The sequence below is a fragment of the Acanthaster planci genome, linkage group LG02 (assembly GCF_054643075.1).
Source record: "Acanthaster planci isolate LZ-2023a linkage group LG02, COTS_SCS, whole genome shotgun sequence".
Classification (NCBI taxonomy): Eukaryota; Metazoa; Echinodermata; class Asteroidea; order Valvatida; family Acanthasteridae; genus Acanthaster; species Acanthaster planci.
In genome coordinates this window covers 7,894,557-7,915,035 of record NC_141778.1, presented here as the reverse complement: position 1 = coordinate 7,915,035, position 20,479 = coordinate 7,894,557, and the positions used below count along the sequence as shown (strand labels likewise).

Here is a 20,479-nt window from a genome sequence, read left to right as displayed (position 1 = left end):
AAATCTTGCAAATTATTGGATAATGAGCCGATTCAGTATTCCAATAGTGCATACCTAAAATAAAGTACATCCAAGGTCAATGGAATGGGCAGGCTAGGTCTGTCCTATCAGTTACACTGTTCCCCAATGACCTTGCCTTTGGAAATACTGAATGGCTCATTTTAAACTCAGCTATCAAAGGTGTCATTGTGGTGACATTCTGAAAAGTGTACATAGCATAGCATGTAAAGAGCAAAATCAGTGTGGCTTATGGTGAGTTTAGTCAAAGCATTGCAATTAAGGATGATTGTACCATGTACTTTATTAAGGGATCTACATATCATAAATGATGAATAGTAAAGTTACAGCAACTCAATCCTCATTTTGACAGAGCGGGTCGGCGTAAAGGTCGGCTCTCACTCAATGCAAAAGGCAAAATTTCTCAAAAAGCGAATCTGTGACATCACGCGAATTTTGCCACGTGAGCGTTCAGCGATGTCAAATTTGCTTTTTGCACCAAGTGGGAATCCGGCCATTCACGGACCTGCTCCCATTCGCTGTCCTCCTCGCGCTTCTCCACATTGTAGCCCAGGATCTTGGCACCGCCATCATTCTCCGGCCTCTCCCAGGACATGCGGATAAAGCCCTTGTCCACCTCGTCAATCACAGGCTTGCCCGGCGAGTCGGGAATGTCTGGATGAGAAAGGGCGAGGGCAAAGAATGGGACACAAGGAGGACAAGAAATGAAACAAAGAGGTTTAGCATTAATAAAATCACAAATAAGCCATTGATGTGGGATCTCAGATAAGCTTTCAACTACAACACTGAAATATAGTCATGAAAAACCAGGGTTGAAGGTGACAGTTTATCCGAAACCTTCACACACATTTGAGTATTTGAGTGAAGTCAGACACGGAAAACAGTAAGCGTTCAATAAACTAACTGTCATTACTTTGATTTTGAACCTGTGAAGAAGTTAAGGTTTCACGCTACATTAGGATTAAAAAAAATCATCATCTTTAAATGGCCTCAAAAATGTCACAATATTAAAGATTACCACCACAAGTTGAGTGGAGCTGCATTACTAATGACATTGTACCTTGGTGTGTAATAGCACTTTGCAAAGCAAGGATTGCCGTGGTACTACACCCTTTTTTTGACATACATGGTAACAAGTAAAAACATGAATCTCGTGAATACCATGTGATATGCTCGGAACCAATCAAGAGGTGGCATTTGAGGGTAAGTCATTTTAATTTTTGATATCTGTCGCTCAAAGCATTCAAATGAAATCCAATTACCATATGGGTTCTTGATGTGCACAGCGGTGGAAGTCTCCAGCGGCTCACCAACACCATACTGGTTCTCTGCCCGGATGCGGAAGAAGTATTTTACCCCCTCGTCCAGACTGCCCACACCAAAGTCGGTGGTCCGCACAAAACCAGAAATCTGAGAGGGCACAAGAAAAACCAGAAATCTTTGTGAGACACAAATTAACATCTGCTTTGTAAGTTTCTGTTGGAGCCTAACACGTGTTTCTGTAATGGTCTCGTATGTTGCAGAATAATGGCTGAAGACAATCTGTTAAGTTTAATACTGACCTTTGACCAGCTGGGCCGTCCTTCCTCTTTCTTTTCCACCACATAGTTGGTGATACGGCTTCCTCCGTCGTCCTTCGGTGGGTTCCATGACAGCTTGACTGACTCAGCAGTGACGTCGGACACCTCCAGAGGACCTTCCGGAGGACCCGGCTTATCTACAGGGAGAAAAACAATTATATTGAAAATGCACACATTGGTGGGTTTCGAATCTGGAACCATTTAAAAAATAGTCCAGAGGACCAGGCTCATCAAGTATTGAAAAGTAAAGGACTAACAGAAGTGGAAAAATAGGACCCTGTAAAAACGTGAAAAAAATCATCGAATTATTTTAAGAATAAGGAAGGATAAGCCACTGCTTAACCATTTATGAAACTCTTCAATAGACCAGTTTTATCTCTACATAAAGCAACAAACGTGACCAGATTCCACATAATGAAGCTTAAGGCCACGTTTTCAGTGAACTTTGTTTTAGTTCATATCAGAAACTGCCAACTCAGCTCTTTGTGTTGATGTACCACCAGGTTGGTATTCTGATAAAAAAATTGAACTTATTTGGGTGAAATTATTGCAAATTCTAAATGATTTTCATCGTGCAAGATTCTTTCAAAGGTCTTCAACTCAAAAAGAGGCTCTGGTGACTGGCGACAAGTGTTCTTCGGCTGGGGGAAAAGTATCCACATCTCCACTCACCAACAACAGTGACTCGCAAGTTGCAGGTGTCGGTGCCCTCGTTGTTGCGCAACGTGATTGTGTACCTCCCGCTGTCGTTTCTCTCAGCACGTTTGCATGTGAACAGGGCTTCTGCTGAACTTTCCTGTTGGGGGATGAAATAACAGAACACACCAAGTTTAACAAAAAATTCACCTTTCTTGTTGATATGATTATACAGAAACTGTAGAACAGCCCGAGTAAAAAAGTTTCCTAGGTTATGAAAAGAGGGAAGCGGTGGACTCTCCAACAAAGGGGATAACCAGTTCAATTTTGGGGGTACTTTCGTGCCTCATGGTGCCATCTGGCTCCTATAGCAGGCTTTGAAATACTAAACAAATCAAAATGAGAAAAGCCAATGGTGTGAAAGTTGGCCTGTAAAAAGGAAATGGGCAACAAAATTTATTCTTTTGCTGGGCCTAAACAGAATGGAGAACATAAAACCTGGTGAAATTCCATTCCATTAGGTGACTCAGTTTTAATTAATTGTGTTTTGATTAATTGAGATTTTCTTGGTCGAGTTTCAACTGAAATGGAATTGATTGAGTTTGGTACCTGAATGTCAAACCTATCTCCTTTCGGTATCTCCATCCCGCCTTTGTCTTCCCTGGTCACCATGACTTCAGGGGCTGGTGTGCTCTCAAAGGGAACCTCCACTTTGAACTGCTCTCCAGCGACAGCAGTGATGTCCTTGTTGCGACAGTCACTGCGCACCTTGGGCTTCACTGTCAACATGAAACAGCATAACAAATTGAGCTCACACCAACCGGCCATTTCAAGCGGCAACGAAGAGTGCCTTACAGAGAGCGGCGTGCTGTTCGATACTTTACATTTACACACAAAGCAGAAACTGCTTTAGCACCCTTCAGCAACAGCACCCTACAGGAAGAATCAGGGTCTGACAAGGAAGCACTCGGCCATGCCAGTCAGTCCGTGCTGTTATACCTAACGAAGTCACTGATTGGCCAGATCATGCTGTAGTTACATTGAAAAATCACTCCGATTTCTAAATACCTTGGTTCACCTCCCTATCATGCAATTCCCTGCTGTCAGTGTACAAAATAAATCATAGGACACCACTGTATTCAACAGTTTTGTCACAGAATATCCTTTACCACTTCCTGTGCAAATTAGTCCTACAGAGTGCCAGTATCTGTCATTTTCCTTAAGTTTCTGGATCTTCTTTGATCCGTCAGAGAAACAACCAAAGAGACAGTGAATATGGCTGCAACTGTGCATGATATGGAATGTCACATACACTGATTTATCTGATCCACAGTTCATTAGTGTTAGTTTCAAAATCTGGGTGCAAAATGAGTCTACACAAATTATAACAATTATCCAAAAAGAGACAAACTTAAAAAATGCTGATTTTAGAATGCTATTAATATGACAAAACATTGGGACATTGGCCAATGCTAATTTCTTCAGTATTAAAACGGCATCAAAACGCTGGTCAGAGAACCAATGTGGGCATTTCACAACAGTGCGCCTCCAAGAGTTTGCATTTGGCCAATTACAATGCACGAAATCTGTCAACCCTTTCCAAATGGGTTGGGTTGACAGATTTCGCCCATTGCAATTGGCCAACGTGAGATCTGAAAGAAATGAAATTAGAAATATATTCTTAGCAAATAAAACAGCTTACCGGCAAAAGTGCATTCATCAAAACTGGTTTCCACTAATTTTTATTTAAGCAAGATTTTTGCTCAAAATAAATTTGGTTCTAGGGGTTTTTGACCTAAGAAGGAAAAGTTTGACCCACCTGAAGGGGGTGCAGCAACAATCCCTTCACTGGCGTCGCTGGGCTTCCCAGGCCCCGCAGCATTCTGGGCCATTACGCGGAACTCGTACTCCGTCCCTTCCGTCAGCTTGGGCACCGAGCAGCTGGTGTCCTTGACTGGTGCCCGGGTGGCCGGAGACCAGTTCGGGGAGCCCGCCTCCCGCTTCTCAACGAGGTAGCTTAGCACAGGGCTGCCGCCATTGTTGGCAGGTGGTTTCCAGGCGAGGCTGATGGAATTGCGGTCAGTCTTGGTGGCATGAGGTGGCTCAGGAGCCCCTGGGGTATCTGCCCAAAAAAATGCCCCATAAGATTGTTAAAATGACACTTTTTGGTGACTATGGCTAAAGTTTTTGTTATCTATATTTATGTAATAAGTTGGCAAAGCATCACACAAAGTTGTGCAATTCACATATATGGAACTTTGTTAATTTACATACCAAACACCTATTATATACTTATAATAATTGGCTCCTTCAGTATAAGCCTTAATGCCAATTTAATGGTAAACCTGTTTTAGTTTGCACCAGAAAGAGACAGTCTTGTTTTGAGGTGTCACACACTTTGGCATTGTGGTTAAAATGGACATTGTGTGGCAGAAAAGTTGTGAAGGTTCCTATTCATTTAACATGGTTCAAGATTCTTTTTCAAGGTCTTACAAATCTGACAAAAGATGGCGTGCTTTTTATATAGCAAAGACAACCGGGTTTAGGCGCATTTGGTGCTGCCGTGCACAGGCTTATGGGCATTTGGAATGAAACACTCTGAGTGCATGCAACCAATTTGTGTTGGAATGTACGGTCTCCTCTACGTACTCTGCACCCAGAGCCTAGATGAAAGGGTTCCCACCAGCCTGTCGCCCCAGCCTGCCAGTAAAGACAGACACTGCTTCAAATAACTCTCCAAAATTCGTATTTGTGGCATTTGGTGCCATTTCAGAGGTGGGCCAACATACCTTGCCTTTTTATTTTTTTAAAAGTTGCTGCATTTGGCCAAAAATAATACCATCAACGCATGGTGAACGTTAAAGAAATGGGCTCACCAAAGGGATGCTTGGCGATGATCGGCTCGCTGAGCAGTGGCTTGCTGGCCCCGTACTGGTTCTCGGCACTCACCCGGAACTGGTACTCCTTCCCCTCCTGCAGGTTGCGCACTTTGAGGTTGGGCGTCATGCAGAAGCTACTGACCTTGGTCCAGGCCCCTGTGTCAGCGTCCTTCTTCTCCACTACGTAGTTCTCCACGTCCTCAGGCCCCAGCAGTGGGGGTTTCCAGGACAGGCTGGCCGACTCTGGGGTGATGTCTGACACATTGAGAGGACCCTCGGGGGTGGCTGGGGCATCTGGATGACAAAATTGCCCAAAAGATTGAAGAAACTGACAAAAATTGGGCAACTGATGTCTCTTTCGCAAGTTTTGACACCAATTTGTCCAATATTGACAGAAATGCCAAACTTCGACCATGGAAGCTGAAAAATCTGAAGTTGTTTATTATTAAAGTGAGATTCGATTAGTAAAAGAGCTGCACTAATCGAGTTTCAAAAGTGACAGTTTTTGCACCTTTTGACACCAATTTTCATATTTGGACATGACCTCACAAAGTGCCCCAATTTTGATGCAGAGCACTGAACATTTTGAAGTTGTTCACTGAGAGAACGTAGGTATGGAATTGCTGATTTGTGCAAAGGGAATGACAATGTCAAGAATTGTTCATTAATTGAAATGAAGTTTGGCACACGCACAGAGCATGGATGTCTCTTAGTTCATGTTAAGTTTAAATAAAAGTTGTCACAGCTTGGCTAATATCTTGGGCCAATTTCTCAGGGCTGCCAAGCACAAAAATGCCCTTGTCACAGAAAAAAAACAGGTTACAAGACAAAGTCTCACGCACCATGTACATATCTTGCAACTGGTCCCTGCCAATTTGGCTTTAGCTCAAAAATTTGCTAACCAATATTTTCACTCACCAAGGACCACCACCTTGACTTTGCCACTGTCTGTGCCGGCACTGTTCCTCAATGTGACTGTGTAGCGGCCCGCATCGACCCGCTGCGCACTCTCCACGACAAGCGCTGTCACATCATGCGTGGTCTTGATCAGGACACGGCCGTCCTCCTTGACCGGCTGGCTGTTCAGCTCCCAAGTCACCTCAGGCTTGGGGATGCCCGTGTAGGACAGCTTGAGATCAAACTTCTCACCACCTTTGACCTTGACGTCCTTGAGTGTGCTGATGTCAAGAACCGGCCGCTCTGATCAGAATATACCCAAAAAAATGGCCGTCAAATTTTGAGTGAATGCAACATCAGAGAAATTTGATGATGCAAGACATTTACTACGAAACTGACTTTAATCAGGATGACGGGGTGGTACTCTCCTTGCCTTCCTCCATTGCTTCCCAATTTCAAATTTAAGCAAAGCCAACCTGTGGAACAGTTTTTAAAAGTCCCAACCCAATTCCATGGGTTCCCCTGGAAAATTTATCTGTTCTTTTGTCTCCTCCACCTCAGAGTCAGAGGGAGAAGGGTTTTTTTGGTATCTATTAGGGCCACTCTTGTAACATAAAAAAGTACCTACATATACATGTAAATGCCACTTTTGGGCAATCCTGTATAAATTGCACTTAAGGTTTTGCTCTGTGCAAATTTTCAAACCTAATTGAAGATCAAAAACAAAGCTCACTGTTCTGGCTTGTTTCTAAAGTTTACTCAACAATACTTGAATGTCACATACAAAGTAAACACAAGACAAATTGACTGACTTTACTACAGCAAGAACTCCAACATTTTGAAAAGTATCACATACAAAAATATCACCATTTTATTTGCAAATATGAATATCTGCACAATTATTCATAATCTTTAAATGTGACAGACACCTAAAAGAGAAAATTTTAAGCTTAACACTTGCAGTGAAGAGCACACAAACTAACTTTCACGAATCATGAAACAATACGTTTCACAAGCTTCATAAGGATAGATTTCATTTGTGGTGGCCTCACCCGGTCGGTCCTCAGCGGTGACAACTGGTGTCGGGATGCTTGGTTTACCGGGAGGGCCCTCCTCGGTATTGGCACGAACTCTGAACTCATAGGGTGTACCCTCCTCCAGGTCCGGAACTGTAGCATGCTCCTCTGTTGCTGGAACTTTGACAGCCTGGGACCAAAAAAAGGAAAAAGCCAGGAAGAACTCTTTATAATGAAAAAGTTCCAGTGAGTACAAGGAACAGATTAATTGTTAGACACTGTGTGCCCTACAAAAAATTCAATATTGTTTATTACCATTAAGTTCGAAACATAGCCAAGGTTTGGGTAATAATCTTTGTTAGCTCCAGTTGGTGGATAAGTTATGAACAAGCCATGTGAACATCAATTTGGCTACGGCTGGGAGTAACACAGCAATCTATGGGAAATAGTGGCAGCCTAGCTGCCGAGCGTCTCTTGGTGCTAAAATCAAGTAATTTGGATGCCGCCACAGTGTGGGGTCAACTCCAACTTACGTCCACCCAGTCACCCTTGGGGCCACTCTCGGGCACTTTGCGCTTCTCCACGACGTAGTCTTTGATCTTGGACCCACCATCCGACATGGGCCTGTTCCAGGACACGCCAATGTGGTCCTTGCGGACTTTATCAACAGACGGCCGCCCAGGAGCATCAGCCGGCACTGTCAAGATATAAACCATGGATTAAAGCCTGTCAAAAGGAAACGTTTGAAGCTGGGTCAGATGGGACTTGAACCCGTGACATCTTGCTTAGTAATGCACACATAAAGTCACTGGGGCTGTGAATTCTTAAGGGGTTAACCTGACTGGTCTGAATCAAATACCCCAGCAGGTACCACAAGAAATAATTACTGATGATATCATATACTAATATTACTAACATTCACAGGTCAATGATATTACTCCGTCAAAGATATTATAGTTGCAGTGTCAAAATGTCACTGACTATTTATAGTACCCATATCATGGTTCAAAAGCAGATGTAAAGTTTCGATGCTTACTCTAATGTCTAATATTTTGGTTAATATTGTCATGGCTGGAAAGGAACCATCTATGTTGCAAGTCAGCAGTTTGAGTGCCAAGGCAGTTAAAAACTGGTAAGATTAAAATAACTTCAACTTCTTGAAATTTGCATCAGGAGCACTTGAAGCAATGTCACAAAAAGTGCATTTGCATTCCCACCAATTGGCCTTATTCACAAGTTGGCCATCTTGAACTGACAAGGCGATCCCTCTTAATATTGTCAAAACACTTAATATATATGAAGGAATAAAGATGATGCAATAGGGCTAATTATAGATAACTATCCTTCTGCCCCGATGGGATACAAAGTCATGTCTTCTTTGTTGTCCAAAAGAAAACTGTTTTTTAAAGAGGCTACACCTACACTTTAATAGAGAAAAATAGTCAGGCTCCTTCCCACTTTACTTTGTTGAATAAATCAGTTGGACGAGGAAACATGATACAAAATGGCCAAGTTAGGAATGAAGCTCATTGTGAATCTAAAAGTTGGCCTTGGTGATGGGAAAACATGGGAGACCAGGACTTACAGATGGGCATTTTGGCAACGACAGCGTCGGATGCCCGGCTGGGCTTGCCCGGGCCAGCTTCATTCAGGGCAATGACCCTAAACTGGTACTCCTTCCCTTCGGTCAGGTTGGGCACAATGGCTGAAGTGTCCTTGGTCGGATAGTTGCTGGCTGGTTCCCAGCTGTTGCCGTCTGTGTTGCGGTACTCCACAGCATACCCAGTAACTGGACTGCCTCCGTCATTGTCAGGCGGGGACCAAGAGATCTGGGCCGAATTGCGGTCAACGGCATCAATCTTGGGGATGCTGGGTGCATCAGGCTCATCTAATAATAGGCAGTCAGAATTTGAAAACCATCAGTCACAATTCAGTAAATAATACTGACAGAATTATATTCAATAAGTTCAAATGCAATAATAGGTTATGCAATATAACTCATGAGATATGATATAATACATGTCATTTTACGGGGTAGATAAAAATCAAAACCAAGATATTATTGCTAATTGTAACAGAATAGCGCTCATGTTAATCAAAGGGAGGTATCATCTGTCAGGTTTGACTCTCCTCTTTAAAATGACTCCTTGATCATAGTGATACATTCACGGTTGACTGAGTAGTGACCAATTTTTGAAAGAGTCCATTTAGGGAATTGCGCCACTTCTCATTTGTGGTTTTTGTGGTGTCAATTTGTCACAAGGTGACAGAAAAAGTCAAAGCTGGGTTTAAGCTGGTTCTTTCACACTGATACTGGCGAACATTGTGCCAAGTCATTGCCTTGGCTAGAGGAGGACATTCTGGACAATTTTTAGCAAAAGCACCTCCCAATTTCTCAATGCTCCCGGTCTGCAACCACTTTGAAGCAAGAAAAACGCTTTTGTAATCTCCATTCTCATGTATGCCTGCATGTGTTTTTAGAAATTGCAAGCCTCTCCCCACCCACTTGTTAATGTAGGGAGACAGACTTTTTTTGTATCACCGTACTTGTACAAATTTATTGTTAATGTTGTCGCTCTTGACATTATTAATTATTCAAAAGGAACAAGGATAACAGCCAAATGCCGTGTTCCTTGCAACTGACGTGATTGATCCTTTGTATTTCTAAAAATGTATGCACGTTTTAGAGTCGATTCTTTACACATGAAAGTTTACACAAAAATTGCTAAAACGCAGCATGGTCTGGAGGGTTTATTGAGAGTTCTGTCGTTTTTCCAAGGTGGAAACCTTTTTGTCCTTATTTACATTAGACCATCCTTTTAGAACCCCACGCAGGACGCCATCAGGTAATTTACTTCTGCCAGTTTCAGGCTGCTGCATATCAGGAGCAATATTGTAATTTTACCTATGACAATTTTATGGGTAAAAGTGATGACCAAGGCATGTTGCAGTGTGAGTAGCGTTATATGGCAACGCATTAACAATGTATATTGTGTGTCATGTAGCTGGTGCCACACTCTGCGTGCCCCCGTTCATGCGTGTATTCTATACATAAAATTGCACTGTCTGAAATTGTTGCTTTGGCTTCTTGACATGTGACTCTGCTGTGTGGTCAATGACCCAATATTAGGTTCTTCACTGGCCTCATAAAACATGTTTGTTAATACATGTCCTAGTTTGGAACTTGTCCTGTTTGAACCTACAATTTGTAGTCTAGTCTAGCTGTGTGCTACCACTGCAACAGACCAGCCACTGAGCTGAAATACAAGGTCATCACCGTGGGTGAGGAACCATACCTGTGTATACTGAAAATGTCACATATCGTTATTTGTGCCATCACCTAATATATAAATTGTATTATTTTGTTTGGTTATTTATTTATGAAGGGCATAATTGATCTTTAGTCTTCCTCCTGTGAGTGTATTGAAGGTTTCTTTTTTTTTTATTCCTTGAATAAAGCAAACAAATGAAGCAGTACATAAGCAGTGCGATGAGTACATTCCTTAAAGGGCCTGATTAGAAATTGGAAGGGTTTGGATCTGGGGCATCCTCCTTGGCGGGTCGCTTCATTCATTTTACTTCTAAGTTCTCGTCCTCCACCTGTTAAATTTACTGCACGTCTCATCTCACCCGCTTATTAACTTCACTGCAAGGTTTCCTCACCCAAATTAATTTGAAAGTATAATGTTATGGTTAAGGCCACTGAATGCCAGTGAAGAAAGTGGCGCAATTCCTTAAAAGGACCCTTTCACAGAGTTGGTCACTGCTCAGTCAACCGTGAACATATCGATATGATCAAGGTGTCATTTTAAGGAAGAGATTCAAACGTAACAGATGATACCTCCCGTTTATTCACATGAGCCCTACTTCAACTATAAGCAATAATATCTCAGTTTCCTTTTTTTTTAATCCGACCTGTATATCTAATCATGTGGTATATGGGTCATTTCAGTTCACTGTATAGTTTATGTTAACTACCCCTCCTTCATAAGTGAGCCCCTATTTTGTTTGAGGATACGGACGTAACATGTGGTTTCCATACACACATAGTCGCGTTACATCCGAAACAGGAGTTCGTTTTTTGAACCTGGAAAATAATTGCTAACTACATCACCACAGTATGAAAACTACAACCCAGATGTACTTTTTCTCAACTCGGCGTTCACTGCTGTATTTTAGTTCTATAGAAATAATTTGTTCTTGCCAGAATGCTGAGCGTGGTTTCTGCAACCATTCTGTTGCGTCCACAACCCTTGGTGTTCTGTTAAGCGGAAGTGTGCGCCCCTCATTGGAAATGGATTCTTCCATGCTTCAACAGCTCTTGCTTATGTATATGTATGTCACGTATGTTACGTATATTGCTTACTCTTGTTATGTATGCAACGCAGTCACGTCCACCCTAAGTTTGTTGGAAGTAAATTCAGCCATTAGAGACCGGTAACATTGATTTCAAAGTACAAGATCGTAGACAGAATGAATCCTTAAAATTTATGAGACGTGTAGTGTGCTCATGCTCGGTAAATTTTTATTATTGACAATTTACATTTAATCGGAAAAGACTCTGACGGTTCCTATCTTGTTATTGCAATGACCGTTACCATCATGTAATAATAGGGGTGGTACAGCAATCCCCTTGGAGGAGTCATACCTTAAACTCATACATAAACAGGTTTTGAGCACATTTTCAAACCAAAAATGTTTATCAGTTATGGTTAAGCAATCACTCCAGTTTGCATAACTTCCACGATGGTATCATTATCTAAACATAAAAACAGGAAAATTTGGTACACGCCCAAGTATTCCCGAATCCCCCCCCAGTCAAAAATGGCATAGCCTTGTTGCTGATGCACCTAGTTCCACAAATCCCTCCAGGATTAACAATTAGCGATTCCGCGCTGTGAGGAACTGTGCTAGTGTACACAATGTATTGCAGTGTTTTCGGTGAAATCCGACATGATATTTTCAGTACATTTTTTAATATAATCAGGGATAAACGAGGCAAAGATCAACACAAATATTGCCATCTATGCGGCTGTAAATGGCCACAAAGATGGCACTTCGTTTGAACCCAACCGTGCCGACAGAACACAGGAAAATGCTCAGCTCAACCACAAAGTGCCTGGTCCGGAAAATTGTCCCAGTATGAATACATGCACCTAGCCTGACATTCATTCTTGTGGTATATTACCTTCTTTGTTTTATTTTTGTTGGGATACATGTACTTGCCAATATTTAGAACATAACAAATGAATCATTATAACATTACTACTTGGAGAAATCTTTGCTGAAACTGTGTGGTTTCCGTATTACATCCACAACCCGCAGCATGATACGTAACACCTGAATATTTCCTTTTCCGCCAACATGTAAGTTACTGCAAAGTATTACCAGTTATGAGGAACAGTTGATAATGTGTCAAAACTTGGGGGAAAAATGACACACACGTGAATTTGAAATCTCAGCTCCTTTGTCACACTACCCAACTTCATGGAATTACCCACAATCATGATCATTGTTATGATGGATTGCAATGCTTTAAAAACATTAACTCCAAAGGTTTTACAAACTGAAGCTGTGTCCAAAAGTTGTGGCTGTGGCTGAATATTATATGGGCCCTATGGAAGCCACAGGCTAGCTGCTGCAGTCATTACTCCATAGATGCTTATGTTACTTCTAGCCATAGGCTGGTGGGACCTAGCCCACAGACTTACCAAACGGCAACTTGGCCTTGACCTGCCGGCCCTCCAATGGCTCGCTAACGCCGTACTGGTTAGCTGCCGAGACCCGGAACACGTAGTCGTTATGTGTGTGCAGGTTGCGGGCGGTGTAGCCCACAATGGATGCAGAGCTGGTCAGCTTTGTCCAGTTGTCGCGGTTGGCATCGCGCTGCTCCACCACATAGCCTGTGATGGCGCTGTTGCCATCCTCTTCTGGCGGCTGCCAGGTCAGCTTGAGGGAGTCTTTCGTGAAGTCCGAGTACTCTAGAGGGGCTTTGGGTGCCGTTGGAGGGCCTATAAGCAGAGGGGATGGGAAACAGACATCAACTGGCAGTGCCAACGGACATCTACTGTAAAGGCCAGTTTATGTACTAGTGTTGTTGTTAAGTACAGAAATGGGAGACATTAACTGACACTGCCAACTGACGTCGTATGTTCATATCAGTATTGTGTACTAGTACTTTACAACTGCTTCACAAATCTTCACAAGTACTTCATTAGTTCTTAACAAGTACTGTACACTTATTTGTAAGTTCTCACAATTGCTCCACAAGTCCTCATTAAAACGTTACAAGAACACTGTACCTAAAAGCCGGTTTATACAACAGGCGAATGTGAACGCAAAGCAAAGTTGACATCACAAAAGATTAGCAGCAAAATCTGTAGAAATGTGTTCAATTTTTGCAAATTCGCAGCACGAATATATGATCTGATGTCACAAGTTCCCATTCTGTTCACTTTCGCAGCAAGTATGAACCGGCCTTAAGTCTTAATAGAAGTTTTTAAATGCTGTTAATAGGCATAAGCAGTTTTACAGAAGTGTGAGTACTTCAGCAATACTTCTTAAGTTCTCACAACTGCTTCACAAGTACTCCTAAGTCCTCACAAGGGGATCAGAAGTACTCATGTTTCAATACAAGCTGCACGTTACTCATGCATAAGCTACAATAACAAGACTTGCTGGTACATATCCCTTGTGACAAAAACCAAAAAGAACTTGTAAAATACTTATGCTCAACTTCAACATTGTTACATACTCCACTTGAGTGAGGCTTGTTTTCATGTAAAATAGCCGCAAATTCTTTATTAAACATGTTAAATGGAATAATGGTCAGCATAGGATGCTAGCTCATACTTTTTGCCATTAATAAAGCTTTGTAGACTTGCCTGTCGTCACTGTGCTGGATGTTTGTTGCATCATGTGAGTCAGTGGGAGAACCCTGTTCATGATACCAGTGTTGTTGATTCGAGTTTCTAACTTGGACTCAAGTCAGACTCAAGTCACTATTGTCTTGACTTGAGACTTGACTTGACAAAAAATGACTTGGGACTTGACTTGAAAGAATATGACTTGTGACTTGACTAAATCTGACTTTGTGACAAATGTTTGCTACAAATTTATACAAGCTTTTGAGTGTCTGCACACAATCGGTTTGGAAACACAAGGCGATCTCAAGGCATGTATATTTATAGACGTTGCATTATTCGTTGTTCAGTACAGCAATTAAACCAAAGTTCCGCTTCCGGTTCCTGACTGACCCTAATTTTTTGACGTGACCCTTAAATTTATATCAGCAAGGTAGAGAAACTAATTTCCCAAAACTTTACTAACTTAATAAGAAAAAAGTGTTGTCTCTCTTGTCTCTACAAGATACCCCTCAACAACCTTTACCCAAGCCAAAGGACCTGCATTTAAATGTTTACCTACTTACATTCCCATATTTGGAAAAGAAACTTTCATTATTTTCACAAGTTCCCTTAGCATTTTGCTACATGGCGGTGGTGAAAACATGTGGGCAATAATGCTCAATGCACTGAAGCAATACTACACTGGTTCCTGCCATGCCATTGCCAAAGAAGGCATGATGAAAATGTGGCAACCAGTCTATACATCTTGGTCAACAGCGCACTGCACACAACGTACACGCACACAACTTTACAGCAGCAAGTAAAAAAAAATCAATGTAGCATGAAAATTTGTGCAAGTAAATTCACAGCATTTGATGTTTTGTCTATGTACAAGTATGTATTTCTGTATGTTTGCGAGCATGTTTCCAAAAATTTCCTGCCGCAGCATGAGCTTTATCGCCCACCCCTCAAGATGCATTACACACACGTACCATGCGAGACACGGACATTTATCAGTTTCTCGTCGTGATTACCTGACGAGCATTGTACATAGTGGTGTGAATTGTCCATTATTCTTAAGACTTGTAGACTTCGGATATTTTGCACTGATTAAGGCAAGTTTTTTATCACGTTATACGGTGAGTTTTAGTAGCTTTGGTGGTGAAAAATGGAAAAAGTCCAGGCTGAGATTTGCATATACCGCAACATGTACGGTAATTGATTACCCCATTCAATCAGCAAAAAAAATCTGACCTATCAACCCTGCTTTTCAGAGCCATTTAATTGGAAGCAGAATGACTGTTTTCCTTTTGGCCTTATTCTTTATTTTCCAGACACGTATATTATCTAAAAGCATAACGGAACAAACCTCTTTAAACAGGTAGAAAAGAACAACTACCCCAACAAGTAATTTGACTTGAAAAAATTGACTTGTGACTTGACTCAACTTGGTAAAATTTAACTTGAGACTTGACTTGACCTTGGGAAAAAATGACTTGCTTACAACACTGCACGATACTGAAATCTCACTTTCGGAGGGAGTTTCATTATGCAGGTTCAAAGTTTACAAGAACTTAAAAATCTGCTGGAAAGAGGACTCACAGAGTACAGTGACTTTGAGAGAGGCCGAGTCGGTTCCCGAGCTGTTCTCCAGGGTGACCTTGTAGGTGCCTGTGTCGCCCCGCTCGGCAGACTTGTTGTTCAGTGTGCAGGTGGTCTCATTGGTGTCCACCGCCACCCGGTCAGTCAGCTTGATCTCACGGTTGTCTTTGTACCAGACTGCCTCGGGGGCGGGGCTGGCCACAAAGGGTACCTTGATGGCAAAGGGCTCACCTTGCCTCACCTTGAGGTCACGCAGGCTCAGGGCATTGGAGTCAATTCGTGGCTTTTCTGTTTTTTAGGAAAAGAAAGGAAATGTTCCATTCTGAAACTAATTTGTATAGTGGGACAATTTACTTGAGTGAGGGGTACTGAAAAGAGCAATCACAAGACCAACACAAAAGACCTCCAGTTGGAACTCAAGCTATGAGCTACAGCCCTTTTTCACCCACGTGACTGGATTGCGCTAAAATGTAAACAATACCACCACGTGTGGACTGCCTTGGCCATGGTGATCGCATATATTCCTATGGGCAGCTCTAACCACGTACAAGCACACGTGTGAATGCTGCATGCTTGACTAGTTTATCTTGAATAAGTAGATTACCATCACAACACTATGCACTCATACCATCACAACACACTGCGGTCCAGCACGATAGTGACATCACAGGAAAAAGGTCTATTCAAATGAACTGCAACAACAGCTTTCCTTTGTCATTGTTCATTCTGTTACTTGAGTATGGTCCATGATGGTCTCTACAACAATGTACACAATGCAATGCCTGCAGCTGGATTTGAACCTCTGTCTGATCGTGAGTTACAAACCTACTACATGTAAGTCAAACTCCCCTTAAAGCTACACAAAATGTCTCCTCAATAACTTATTAAAATTGGGAATTCTTGAATTTTTTCGAAAATTTTGAGCATGAATCAAGACTTAAGATAAAATGTTCCGAATACCAAGCTATACATATCAAATTAATGTACTTAATTCACACACACATCTCTGCACAAACATTTTGAACACCAAATTGTTGTATATTAAATCCATGTCAAAATTTCAGTTAAACTCTATTGTTAGCTCTAACAGTGTCAAATCTTACAAAATAATAAGTGATTTACACTAATCTTCAAGGAATGGGATACAAGTTTACATGCCTTAATACCAATATCAGCTTTACTGTCATGATATCAGACCCTTGTAGTGTTGAGCTCCAATTTTCACAAACTAGTCTCAAAACTCAATGCCACATAAACTTGTTACATAAAGCCCACTTTAACATTAACACTGCAACACTTACCAAATTCAGGCTTTGCCGTCATGATGTCCGACTCAGGGCTGGGCTGGCCAGGGCCAGCCCGGTTCTCGGCGATGACCCGGAAGTGGTACTGCCGTCCCTCCATCAGGCCAGGGACGGTGAACTTCGTGCCCAGGACCGGTGCCTTGTTGACGCGGGACCAGCGGTTGGACTTGGGGTCCTTCTTCTCAATGATGTAGCCAGTGATGGCGTCACCACCGTCCGACTTGGGCTCGGCCCACTGGAGGTCGGCACGATCACGGTCGTAGCTGACAATCTTGGGTTTGCCAGGAGCATCCGGTTCATCTACAAATAGAATGAAGGATCAAGAAATCATTCAGGGATGTGAGTGGAACATAAAAAAATAGCTGAAAATAGCTTAAATCGTGAGTGCGAAGCATATAGGGGGTTTGGGGCTCACTTAAGGGCCCCAGGAAAATTTTGAAATGTAGATGCTCTGTGGTACGCTTTACAGCTTCCTGGTGCAACTATTGGCCATATTGTCTTGCAATTTAGGCTGTGCGTATTTTAATTTTAGATGTTCTTCATCATGTTCATATTTGGCTGAAATTCCTGAAGGTTAAAATGAACTAGTAATAGGTATACCAAAATTGTAAATAGAGGGAGTTGGCCCTTTTCCCACCTCATCTAACCACATTTTCAAAATGTTCATTCTTTAAAGAATGCACACCAAATGTCCAAGCTTTCAGATTTTCCGATCCCCGCGCAGATTGTGTCGCATGCCCGTCTAAAGTTACGGTGTATTCCATTCACATCCATTCCGCAGATTTGTAACTTGAGGATCGGTCTTCAAAGACTGTATCCAAGTCAGAACCTCTTTGGAAAGTGTGCATCCAGGTTGCACTGACATTTCAATAAGTTTATGTCCAAAAATTGTTTGAAAGTCCATACAAAATGATGCAAAACTGTGCGATAATGCATGACACAAGAACTTGGTGAAAATTTACTAACCTTATTTCAAGCCACAAATTTACAGTGAAATGTGTGCTACCACAAGTTATAGTGGAGATTGTTTGTTACTACTTCTGCTCATGCTGGAATGGCTGTAATGAGTCCAACTGACACATATATGAAAATTGATATTTCATTAGCAGCCAATCACAGCAGAATGAACGTATGGTCCAAGGATGCAGTTTATTCACAAGGCTTGCGCCGCACCAAATCATGTCCACACACACTCGAACAACACGCAAGTCCATGTACATTTTACATACAGTGTTAAGCTTGGCCATTGCATCAAGTCAGTTTTAAAAAATGGAAAAACAGCGCTTGCGCAAGGAAGAAAAACAAGGAAAATCTGGCCCATTGATGGCCAAAGAGTGGAAAATGAAATTAGGTATATTCAACAAAAAAGCGGAAATCAGCTGAAAAGCGGAGATTTCACACCCCAGCCTTTTTTGAGATTTGCAACACATCCTGTCAAGACCAGCTGCTTCTGGGCAGAACTTGAAATGGAAACATGACCAAAACTATCACACTTCCTTTGTCATCACAAGTGCAAAATTGGTATAATTTTGACACAAAGCCTATTTTTAAAATTCAAATGATCACCTACTTTCAAAACGTTACAAGACGTAACTGGTTTTGCAGGAAATGTTACATACTGAACTAATGTTCAATATTATTAAACCCTTCATATCAAATTAAACCCCACAACGATTGCTATTGTCATCTTGGAAGGTCAGCAAATTTCAAGAAAATGTCTCCACTGCTGACATTTTTCATCACAGAAGTCCAATGGCATATTTTCTGATCCCATTCTCCAAATGTAAAGCAGGGGTGTGACTGGCTGTTTAAAATTAAAGCTGAAAACAGTTAACAAAAGCTGAAATGTAATAAGTTCCCATATTTTTGTACAGACCAGGTATACCAAAAAAATGAAATTCGCGGAAAACAAAAATCTCACATCAGCTAAAAGCTGAATTCTCACACCTCTCTTGAATTGGTGTTACAATTTTTGACATTTTTGACAACTGTGACACTGCAGCCTTTTTCCCAAGAAGTGGAAGTGCATTTGGGATTTGCACCTGAAGCGACATCTCACCATATGGGTTCTTGGCCACAACAGGTGCTGACTCCAATGGAGCGCTCACCCCACCGTGGGCGTTCTCTGCTGACACGCGGAACACATACTCCTTCCCACGCAGCAGCTTAGTGGCGGTGTAGTTGGGGAAATTGACAAATCCGCCACACTTGCTCCAGTAATCGTCATCTGACTCCCGCTTCTCCACCACGTAGTTGGCTATCTCGCTGCCGCCATCGTCTGCTGGCGGGTTCCAGGCCAACTTGCAGGATTCATTGGTGATGTCAGTGATGTCAAACGGCGGCTGCGGTGGCGAAGGCTTGTCTACAAAAACCAAGTTTTAGGGGAAAACACCATGAAGTTGCTTAGCACAGAGAAATCTCACTGGGGAAAAACAGATCTCCAGACAAACTGTCATGCATGCAACTGGTCCCCAGCTGATGTCCACTTGGCACACAAATTTGATGAGCAATATTCTCCACAATAAGTCCCTCCACAAGGTTGGGCTGCAGTTAGCAATCAACGATATGCAAACTGACAGCCAAGCCAAGAAAACTTTCATACTGAGTGTCACATAGTTAGAATTTCGTTATTTCAAAGCTACCTAGGATGATGACGTTGCATTTGGCATTGAGTGTTCCAGAGTCGTTGGCCAGCGTCAACTCATATTCGCCGGTGTCATCTCGCTGCGATTCTTTGACCCTGAGTGTCGTCAGCTCGTCAGTGTTCTCAATCTGAACCTGCTCAGATGGCTCCAACGCACTGTCATTCTTCTTCCAGCTGACGGTAGGAGGTGGGCTACCGTCAAAGGGCACTTGGAGTTTGAGCTCCTGGCCAGCCCGCAATTTGATGTCCTTGAGGCGGTCGATGCGCAGAACAGGTTTGGCTTAAGGAAAAGAGCGAACAATTTCACAAGCAAAAAGAACTGTGCAAAACCTTTCAACCTTCTTAATTTAAATTCTTGACCATAATTGGGTAATGCTTCAACTCCTACCACACTGTCGTCGATGTCGCTAGAGGATGAATGGTAGAAAAGGAATGACTTTGCCAGCAGCTCATTTTAAAAGCTTACTGACTTGAGAGTAGACGACTCGTGATGGAGTGTAACAAAACTGTGTGGGAGTAGTGAGGACTAGTAATTAACTTGTGAGGATGTGTGAAAGGCTGGAGGGGAGTAATAACGGACTTGAGATAAAAACTGTGTAATAGATCATGGGGACTCATTATGGACCAGTATGGACCCGTGCTGAGATTATGAGAACCTGTAATGAGGGTCTGAGGACTTATGATAGACTTGCAAGGACAGGTGATGAACTCCACTTCAACATTAGCTTGTGCTTTTTTTTAAATGACAGCTCTAATGCCGTGCCCATATATTCTGAGGTGTCCTTATTACAGGCCATAAATTGATACTCACAGAATTTGGCCTTGACCAGCTTGGGCTGTGACACCTGGCTGGGTTTGCCCTTGCCGGCCTTGTTGACGGCTGCCACACGGAATTCATAGGTGCGCCCCTCAATCAGATTGGGTACCTGTGGAAAGCAGAAGGTCCATAAACTTTCATCAAGTTCAAAAGGCGGAGGTATTTTCTAATTGCCCAGAATTTTGCGTACCAACTTCAAAAGTATTAAGGATGTAGAGATGCATGTAAGGAACTCTTTCTT

General features: G+C 42.2%; 1 protein-coding gene across 8 annotated transcripts in view; it reads right to left on the bottom strand.

Annotated features, from left to right (window-relative positions):
- The window catches only part of LOC110979570 (twitchin-like), a 106,111-nt gene that overhangs the window by 26,625 nt on the left and 59,007 nt on the right, over positions 1–20,479 (bottom strand). For all 8 annotated transcript variants that reach the window (XM_087131957.1, XM_087131971.1, XM_087131972.1 and 5 more), the window contains 17 exons: positions 20,233–20,347; positions 19,420–19,701; positions 18,837–19,139; positions 16,775–17,077; positions 15,474–15,761; positions 12,738–13,037; positions 8,612–8,914; positions 7,560–7,723; positions 7,063–7,216; positions 6,032–6,313; positions 5,111–5,407; positions 4,054–4,356; positions 2,844–3,013; positions 2,271–2,394; positions 1,581–1,735; positions 1,281–1,428; positions 524–672 (listed from right to left, as the gene is read on the bottom strand). In XM_087131957.1, coding sequence (XP_086988083.1) covers positions 524–672; positions 1,281–1,428; positions 1,581–1,735; positions 2,271–2,394; positions 2,844–3,013; positions 4,054–4,356; positions 5,111–5,407; positions 6,032–6,313; positions 7,063–7,216; positions 7,560–7,723; positions 8,612–8,914; positions 12,738–13,037; positions 15,474–15,761; positions 16,775–17,077; positions 18,837–19,139; positions 19,420–19,701; positions 20,233–20,347 — 3,840 coding nt within the window. The remainder of the gene's footprint in view (positions 1–523; positions 673–1,280; positions 1,429–1,580; positions 1,736–2,270; positions 2,395–2,843; positions 3,014–4,053; positions 4,357–5,110; positions 5,408–6,031; positions 6,314–7,062; positions 7,217–7,559; positions 7,724–8,611; positions 8,915–12,737; positions 13,038–15,473; positions 15,762–16,774; positions 17,078–18,836; positions 19,140–19,419; positions 19,702–20,232; positions 20,348–20,479) is intronic.